Genomic DNA, 10,441 nt, shown 5'->3' with positions numbered 1-10,441 from the left:
ATGCACTCCTTCACCATATAAACTATAACTGTGCAAAATTTCATGCACCTATGTTTTCCCATTTTTCGTAAAAAGGGTTACAAAGATTTTCGTTCGCGTATTAATATTATGATGATAATGATACAGTCGATTTGTGAATATTACAATGATTTTCATATCATTAAATGTTAGGATGTGGATATTTTTTTATAAAAATTATTAGCCTTAATGCCTAAAATAAAAAAAAATACTATAGTCCACCAAAATTATGAAAATAAACGGTTTTTTCGAACTCTTTCTCACTAAAAAATTTTATGGATCATTCTGTATAAATATTGACCTCTCAATTCATTTCCATCCATCCTATATATCGGGAGGTATGCGAAGTATGTTATCATAGTAAAGTTCAAGGTTGAGCTTTTGCTAAGCCATCAGTGAGTGTTCAGACGCCGGCGCGCGCGCAGTTATGTGAGTGACAAAATTGAAAGTGACGAAATGGATTGTATCATGAAGTATTTTTTGTGAGTATTTTTTTCGAACAGTTTTAAAATGCGAAATTAATTTAGAACTTTTTAAAAAAGGATTTTATGTCATTTGCGAATTTTTTGCGGTATTTTCATGTACATTTTTGGGTCTCTTTCCAGTTTATGCAATTGTTGTTGTCAATGCAAAAAATCTTTTTATTTATTAACGATTGGCTTTCGATTTCTCTTCGGATATTTTGATATTGGTATTTAGTTTGACTTGATGAGATATAGAATGTATATTCTATATCTCATCAAATGGATTGTATCATGAAGTATTTTTTGTGAGTATTTTTTTCGAACAGTTTTAAAATGCGAAATTAATTTAGAACTTTTTAAAAAAGGATTTTATGTCATTTGCGAATTTTTTGCGGTATTTTCATGTACATTTTTGGGTCTCTTTCCAGTTTATGCAATTGTTGTTGTCAATGCAAAAAATCTTTTTATTTATTAACGATTGGCTTTCGATTTCTCTTCGGATATTTTGATATTGGTATTTGGTTTGACTTGATGAGATATAGAATATACTATTATGTGAAATATATTCAAATTTATGATTATAATACTTTGCTCTTTACCCTACTTACGTTCTTAAAATAAATCAGTAAAATATTGTAATAATTTATAATGATTTTAATGTCTAGTCGTAAGTGGCACTTACGATGCCAATATTTAAGAATTTAATTTCTTAAATAAACCATAACATCTTTAAAGAAAAACATTTCATAGATTAAAATTTCTGAAGTTCAGACATTGATGCGCACGAAGGGTTCCGTACCGTTATAGAGCAAAAAAAGGCCAAAAATTGTGTTTTTTGTATAGGGGAGCCTCCCTTAAATTTTTATTTTATTTTATTAATATACTTAAATATTGAATTAGACATATAATTAAGGCTTTTGTGAAAATATCAAGTTACTATTATTGATATCGAGCAAAAAAGGACAAAAAAATCACGTTTGTTGTATGGGCCCTCCGCCCCCTTTAAACATAAATTTTATTTTGTTTTTAGTATTTGTTGTTATAGCGGCAACCAATACACACAATCTGTGAAAATTTCAGAACTCTAGCTACAGCGGTTCTTCAGATACAGCCTGGAGACAGACAGACGGACAGACAACGAAGTTTCATGAATAGGGTCCCGTTTTCACCCTTTGGGTGCGGAACCCTAAAAAATAGTAGTTATCAAAAATTCCAGTAACCCTTTTAGTGGTTTCGGAGTTTATAAATAAAAATTAAAAATCCCATAAACTCGTCTGCGCGATTAAAGCTATTCGGGACTATACATATAAAAAAAGTTTAGTTTACTAAAAAACAGGCAAGTGAATAAAGTAAACCAAACTTGGAAAATAAATATTTATCATAATATCATCTACAAAAATTAGCTCTATATTTTTTATTTGAGTGGCACAGGGCTCCATTCCTGAAACATCGCATTTACAATTCCTGAAATCGAATTATTTATTTTGTTATTTGCAAAAATAATAAAAACATTCGATCGAGAATACCAAAATACAAACGAATCGACAGAAGTATTTGTGTGCTATGTGCGTGTGTTCGATTCGATGGCGAAAATAAAACGAGAAAAGTTATTTAAATTGTATGAAAGAGTGTGAAAACAAATTCAGCGCATTGCAACGATGATCGGGCATTGAACAGTTTACTATTTGTGCAAAATTGAACCTTTAAGGCTTTTTGTGCAAAACTGAACCTTTCTATTTTTAAATATTTTGTGCAAAATTGAACATTTAAGGCCCTGTATTCCCAAAAACGGACGATTTTCAAGATTTAAAAGTGACAGTAGACACAAAAATATAGTAATTTAAATTCTGAAAAAAATATATTTGTTAGTTAAGGATCTAACACAGTGGAATTTATATTCCATTACACAATATCATGAACTTCACTCGATAGAAAAAAATCCCAAACTTACCTCTTCTTTTAACGAATTTTCCATACTATGTCCAAATTATTTGGAATTTTCAGATAATTTTTGCACTGAATTAAAGACAAAGAATATATCTAGGGTGATTTGTTTTTTTGACTCGATTTAATTGATGTATAAAAAAACGACGATCAAAAAACTATAAAATAGCAGGCGCAAAGGTTCGGCTGGTACGCTTTCAGTCACACACTTTGCGCCTGCTATTTTATAGTTTTTTGATCGTCGTTTTTTTATACATCAATTAAATCGAGTCAAAAAAACGAATCGCCCTAGATATATTCTTTTAGTTAAATGTAATATGTAGGTATGCGTACATGGCAGCAAAGTTAATAAAATCATTTGTCTCTTCATTTCTCTCTTAGATAGTCACTCCTTAAACGTCAGTCGTCAACCCCGTTCTGATTGGTCAAAACTCCGAAAACGTTTGTCGTTTGTTTGACGTAAAATATAAGAATATTAAGTACAGAGCACATAACGTGTTAGAATTTATAATATGATTATTATTATACTCACATTTTCACGTGTGCGAATCACAGCCGGTCTTTAAATAATCTTAACCGGCCTTGGCAATGAAAATAATAATATGTCCAGGCCACTGTCACTTTAATAGTCATGATTAAGTAGGTGGGCAGTTCCATGTAAAAGTCTACCATAAACTAAGAAAATAAATACCTGATTTTGGTATTAAATATACTTAATTATAGTCACATTATTATGGTACTATTAAGATTTTATAAAAGCAACAATTTCTAAGCATTACTTTTCTAGCAAAGCTGCCATTTATGAGATGATGTCGTGAGCTCGGCTGAGTGTGGTTTTGTGTGATGAAGTTCTGGCTTAGTTTTCACGTTATCTATTTTAAATTCTTGTCATATATTGTTACACACTGATTGTTCAAACAATTAAATACTGATATAGCTTTTGAAATTCGGGAAAATTCATTTTTATAAAGATATATAATAGGCTTGTAGGATCACAGTGTCGAGTTGTAGTGTCGGTCACATAAAAAACATTACTTTTGTCTTTAACTACAGTAAAATTACATTTACATCAATAAAATTAAAAACTTTCCTACGTGACGCCGTTACTCAAATGATGCCGGCATTAAAAATTTGTCTTCTTTTTTTATAACACCTAAACTCTAAAAATATTTTTTTAGTGTCAGTCACATTATAGAGTTAATCACGCCCAAAAGCAGTTTTTTGTTTTTTAGTTTTGGTGATAGAGGGCAAAAATAGCTATAGAAAGCAGTGAGAGAGAAGCAGAAAGCTAATTTATTATTTTAAGAACCTGCCAGACCACCTCAAAGTCAAATATAATCCAAAATTTAGCGATGTCTGGAAATGGGAAGCAATTGTCACAAAAATTTTGCCGTAGAATATGAGATTCTTACAAATATCGCAAGAAAATAAGATAAAATTAATATTTAAACTTTATTAAACGTAAGGTAGACTTACAGAACTGGAAACCTTCTAAAGTAATAGCGACCGAAACTTCATAGTGTCTGGTCGTTCTTACCTCTTTATGGCTCATATAAAGGAAAATTTTTAGCTTAAAAAATGACGAAAGTCTGCCTATCGCTGGCTCTTGGGTTATTATGTTAATCGTTTTTGAGAAGATTTCGTGTTGAGTTATTTTTTGACAAATTATTAGTGATTTCGTTTTTGTGATGTTTAAGTTCAAAAAAAGCATTTTAATGAATTAACTAATTACTGATTTGCTTTTATATAATTTAAGAGTTCATATTGTACGTGCTGAGATACATAAATTTTAAGGTGTCATGTAAAACTACCGACTTTTACCTGCACAAAGTGAGTGTAGTGTCGGTCACGTTTTGGGCTGTAGTGTCGGTCACAATTTCTTTTGCTAATAAATATTTTTTAAATAACTTACAGGTTTTAAGTAACCATTTTATAACAGTTTGTTTCATTCACTTTCGATAAAAATACAAAGTAGAGTTATTTAGCACTCAGAGAGGAAGATTATTGGTGTTTAGAAACTCTCTTGGAAACGACTTCCTTTTGCATGTAGTGTCGGTCACGTTTATGTTTGACTAAATAAATGCTATTTGAAGACAACAGTGTACACCATTTTTTCTGCATAAGTTAACTTGTTTAATCTGCTACAAAGCCATCTTAAAATTGATATTAATAACCATAATATATGACAAAATAAAACGCAAGTCGTATCAAATGTAGAGTCAGTCACATATGAAATTGCCCAGGTACTATTTTTAAAATAGTAATATAGGTATAGATATTTTTGAAAATCTGCTGTCAAAAATGGCCATCAGATTCTGGTAGACCTATAATACTTAATCTGAGGTCTGAACAGAATTGAACCATGACCCAGGCCGCAAAAGCCAAAATGTCAGAGAAATTTAAATAAAACTAAAAGCCAAAGCACTTTTATTTACAAAAAGGCAGACATGTTTATTTTACTCACCAACTGGTTTGTTTATTTTATTTTATTTATTGTGTTTTCTTTAGCGCAGGCTAAAAATAGTGACTTTGTGCACCTAAACTAAAAAGTAAACACTTTTTAAGTTATAGCTTAAATAGAGGTAGAAATGGTAAGGATGAAAAGGACTTTTGTTTGATACCTAAAAAGAGATACCTATAGATTGCCGCTCGCTCGCCACATACACACAAAAACACGTCTAACTTATAAAATAACTTTTTTGTTAGCGCTTAAAAACTTTATAAGGTACTAAAAGGGTTATAAGAGTATACGCATATATAGGGCATAAAATTATGTAGAAAAATATCGGCCAAGTGCGAGCCGGACTCGCGCACGAAGGGTTCCGTATCGTTATAGAGCGAAAGTAGGTAAAAAAATGTTTTTTTTGTATGGGAGCCCCCCTCAATAATAATTTTATTTCAATTTTATTATTAACAATTTAAGTACAAATATAATTAAAAATTTTGTGAAAATTTCTTGTGCCTAGCTATTGCCATTATAGCAAAAAAGGCCAAAAAAATCTCGTTTCTTGTATGGCAGTCCCCCTTAAGAGGAGTCCACACCGCCCTTTTTTCCATACAAACGTTGTCCCCTGTTTCCTCCCTGGATAATGCTAGTAGAGTTATAATTTTTTTCCTGAATATTTACGGCCACTAATACAATGTCCCTATGTTTTCTTTTTTTTCATAATTTAATTATTAAATAAGATATGAACGTTCAAAAACCCAAAAAAATGGCCAGATTTTCCGCTGTGTTCAAACGTCCAGAAAACAGATTTGGCTAGATTATACAAAAAAAGCAAAACATAGGAACACAGCTCAAGCTTTTTTTTATCAGGGGACAACGAATCGTTGATTTTCTGGATTTTCTGCAGTTGTCTCTATCGCGTTCTGCGGTATAGGCTTGAGGTAAGGGAGACAGCTATAGATATTACACGTACTTTTTTTTCATTTCTCTAGCCCCTGGTGTATCCTCTTAAGAAGGCGAGAAACCCAAAAAATCTAACATCATCCTTCTCTCTTCACACTTACGCCCGTCTTTCATATGCCAGGTGAAAAAGAACGACGCGGATTCATCGCCAAATTAGTTTTTTCTCAATAACTCGATAAATATACAACATTTTGAAAATCCGCTAGGTCGATCTCTCGATTGATAAATGATAGAATTTTATTGTGTTAAAATATTAACTTAGTTTAATGCGCGGTTATGGCAATAAATGAAAAATCCGTGAAAATTAGATGCATCTTTGTAATTTTTTCTATCGAGAAAATTTTAAGATATCGTGTTTTTGCTCAGATCAAATTCTCGGAAATATAATGTAGTATCTAATTTTTGAAAATGAAACAATTCGGGGCTTATTTTCAAGTAAGTATAAAAATGAATTATAAAATCGACACTTTAGGGTTAGTCGCCCCCTTAAATATTAATTTTATTTTGTTTTTAGTATTTTTTGTTATAGCAGTAGCTGCTAACCATTTGGCGACATCGTCAACAACAACACGTTTTCTTCATCGCTTCTTTATAGAATCGTCGATATTATGAAGTCAACATTCGATTCTTGTCGTGTCAATCCCATTTTTTATCGCTGATTCTACAAAGAAGCTATAAAAAAGTGTTGGCTAGTTCAGGTAATAGTAAAACGGCGTGTATCAGGATGCTTAAGAGGATTCCACACCGCCGTTTTTCCATACAAACGCTGTCCCCTGGATAATGCCGGTAGAGTTATGATTTTTTTCCTGAATATCTATGGCCACTATTAGCATGTCCCTATGTTTTATTTTTTTTCATAATTTAATTATTAAAAAAGATAAGAACGTCCAAAAACCCAAAAAAATGGCCAGATTTTCCTCTGTGTTCAAACACCCAGAAAACAAAACTGGCTAGAATATACAAAAAAAATAAAACATAGGAACACAGCTCAAGCCTTGCTTTAATTCTTAATGAAAAAATTACTTAAATCGGTTAAGTTTTGGAGAAGGAATTAGCGGACAACGAATCGAAGATTTTCTGTTCTTTTATTAGAACTTTTGTCGTGTTGTCTCTATCGCGCTCTGCGGTGGGAGACTTGAGATTGGTGAGACAGCAATACATTTTCAAATACCTATTTTCAATTTCTCTCGCCCCTGGTGTATCCTCTTAAGCCTTAATTTTATGCCTTAATTATTAAATTTTATTATATTTGTTTGTGTTAATCTGTCAAATAAACGAACTTAGCTCTAGCATATTTAATTAAATTCAGGTTACATGGTTTTGATCAATGAAGTTATCCTCAAGTCGCTTGCATGTCAAGTAGAGGAGTTAGCGCATGCAGTCCACGCTAAACATTTGACTAGTGTTTCAATTTGTTTTAGTTAGTTCATTTGTATAGACGACAGACTAGTGGTAGTGTAGAACAGTTACCAGTTAGAATGTGCTTCCTTTAGCCAAAACGTTTTCTTTATCGCTTCTTTACAGAATCGCAGATCAAAATGTTTGGAATTGACATAAGCGTTCGATAATAAGAAGTTGACGTTCGACTTATTTGTCAATTCACTTTGATCGGCGATTCTATAAAGAATCAATAAATAGAAAGTCTCGGCTAGGGGCTGAGGGGCACTCAGGGCTATTCTAGTGGCATTTGATAATTTATATTTTCACCAAGTAATAAATCATATTGTTAGACTTAGGCTGGCCGCATCGATACGTTTTCCGTATTCGATTTTCGATCCATGCTAATATAAAAAATGCAACAGTGTTTGTCTGTCAGTTCGTGTTAGACACTATAATATAATATTACTAACTTAAGTCGATGAACCTACAGCGCGCTTTAAGAAATATTATTTTTATCACTAAATCATACATATCCATACTTTTACTAATATTATAAATGCGAAAGTGTGTCTGTCTGTCTGTCTGTTACCTCTTCACGGCCGAACCGCTGAACCCATTTTGCTGAAATTTGGTATGGAGATACTTTGAGTCCCGGGACATAAGATACTTTTTATCCCGGAAAATGTACGGTTCCCGCGCGATAAACGAATTTTGGCGCAAAGGAGTTGCGGGCGTCATCTAGTAAAATTAAAATATGGGTCCTGTAAAAATCCTCTATCTTATATCTTTAAACAAGCAATTCTTGTATATATATAATTGGAATCTCGGAATCGGCTCCAACGATTTTCATGAAATTTTGGCGATAAATCTATCTAGTTAAATCATTTTTAGAAAATGTCATTTTATTCGTGTTTTATCGAATACCGAGCAAAACTCGGTCATATAACTAGTATAATATTATATTTTATGGATCGAGTTCAAGCGCCAGAAAGTAATTACAATTAAGTGGTCGATGGGAGAGCAACATTGTTGAAACTAAACTAAGAAAACCGCACTTAACATTAGCAAGTCCTGACGTCACTCGATTCAAAGAACTCTTATCTACAGACAAACATTAAGATGATACCGTTACTTGAATGATGAATGATTAAAGACGAATAAATATAAACCGGACCCCAGTGATTCCCAAACTGTTTTCACGCTAAACAGCACCAGTATAGAAAGTAATTAAAAATTTTTGATTGACGTTTGACAACTTTTCTGTGATTTCTGACAATTATTCTGCTGTGACGTATGCAATATTATTATGTCGGATTTTGGTCGGTTTATTAATATTTTTAGTTTATTAATATTCCTAATACTTATTGCGCAAAGGTCGGAACACAAAAATGTTTACAGTGAAAGTCTTAAAACTAGAAATACATTTCAGTACAAAGGTACTACTTATTCCGATTGGAATCTCTTCCAGTAGACCTGTTACAGGAAATTTAGAAAACAGGTAACAAAAATCAGTGCACACAACAATTGAGTCTATATAAAAATAACAATTACTTATTATAAATACCTACGCAAATTAGCAGAAAACTATATGATAACAAATTATATAAAAATAAAATATAAATGTAATAGTAATCTATAATTATAATTACGTACCTACTTACATATTAAGTACTTATATATACTTAAATAAAATATTATAGAAACAAATATTTTAAAATTTACAAATACACAAATATGTAAATAAATAAATATATATATATATATATATATATATATATATATATATATATATATATATATATATATATATATATATATATATATATATATATATATATATTCAAATACATATACATATAATATATATTACTATATATATTACTTATATAAAATTTTAGGGGTTTGATTGAGGTGACATTGTTAGGTGAAGCTTAAATAGTGCTCATGCAGTCTTCTCTTAAAAAGTGCAAGAGTTTTACATTCACGTATTTGACTTGGCAAGGAATTCCAAAGTTTAGCAGCATAAGTAGTGAAGGAGTATGCAAAGAAGTCAGTACGATGAGGAGGGATATCTAAAAGGGTGCGTCTAAAGGATCGACAGGACGGATTTTGTAAGTTGGGAAAGGAGAAGCGCTCTTTCAGATAGGAAGGGGATGTAGGACTAAATAAAATAATAAATAGAAAACACAGTATACGATAATTTCTACGCAAGCGAATAGGGAGCCACTGCAATTGCTTTCTAAATTCGGACACGTGATCATACTTCTTAAGGCCAAAAATGAAACGTATCGAAAGATTTTGCAGTCGCTCCAACTTGTTTAAAATATCTTCATTCGCGTCTAAATAACAAACATCTGCATAATCGATAATGGATTGGATAAGGGTCTGCGCTAATAAGATCTTAGTAGGAGTTGGTAGAAACTTTTGCAGCAATTTGAGTGAATGCAAGGTGTGATAAACTTTACGACTAACGTTGCTCACATTGGAATTCCATGACAGATGTTCATCAAAAATAACTCCCAGGTTTTTAGCAGTGTCGGAGAAAGGTATCGTGGTGCCGTTCAATATAATTGGAGGAAGGGTAGCTTTATCAAGCAGAGCTAGCACCCGCTTACTGCCCATTAACAGTGCCTTAGTTTTAGTAGTTTATCCCAATATTAATAAGAGAGTGAATAAAAAATTCGACTAATATTTATGTATATTTTCATAATATTGTACAAAAACTACTTTTATTATAATTTTACGTGGTATTCTACTATCAAATCTAGTAGGTACAAAATATTATAAATAATTTAAGCGAAATCTGTCAGGAATATATTTTAGTAACCTAATTATGACCTGAGCTCTGTGTACGTAGTGCTGGTGCAGACACAATTGGTTCAATCAAGTTTACAACGTTTTAAATTCGTAATTACTAAATACATACTTAAATTATAATTAATTAGGTCTTTCAGGTAATAAACGAATGGACTTCTTTTGTAAAACGTGAAACTCTGGCCATTGTGTGAGTTATTGCATATTTATTTGTATGCAAATTCATTAAAGGAACAAAACTGAAAATCAGTGAAATAATATCATGTGTAGCTAATTAAATTATTGCCTTAGTTACCGAATAAGTAGCTTAAATACGTAAAATGCATGAGAGCTGTCAATTCGAAATCTACATTCTACAAGGGTAAATTTATAATCGCAAAGGTCGAACGAATGCGCGCGGATTTGCCAGAGC

General features: G+C 31.8%; 1 protein-coding gene across 5 annotated transcripts in view; it reads left to right on the top strand.

The window, feature by feature from the left end:
* Window positions 1–427: 427 nt before the first annotated feature.
* Window positions 428–10,441, top strand: part of LOC121739023 (collagen alpha-1(XVIII) chain-like) — a 77,561-nt gene continuing 67,547 nt past the window's right edge. For 4 of the 5 annotated variants that reach the window (XM_042131331.1, XM_042131329.1, XM_042131330.1 and 1 more), the window contains exon 1: window positions 428–500. In XM_042131331.1, the coding sequence (XP_041987265.1) occupies window positions 475–500 (26 nt within the window). In that variant the 5' untranslated portion in view covers window positions 428–474. Of the gene's footprint in view, window positions 501–765; window positions 788–10,441 lie in introns of those variants that run through there. The other variant, XM_042131328.1, reaches the window with a different exon arrangement.

This window comes from Aricia agestis, chromosome Z, assembly GCF_905147365.1.
Source record: "Aricia agestis chromosome Z, ilAriAges1.1, whole genome shotgun sequence".
Taxonomy (NCBI): Eukaryota; Metazoa; Arthropoda; class Insecta; order Lepidoptera; family Lycaenidae; genus Aricia; species Aricia agestis.
This window is presented reverse-complemented; position numbering and strand designations above follow the sequence as displayed.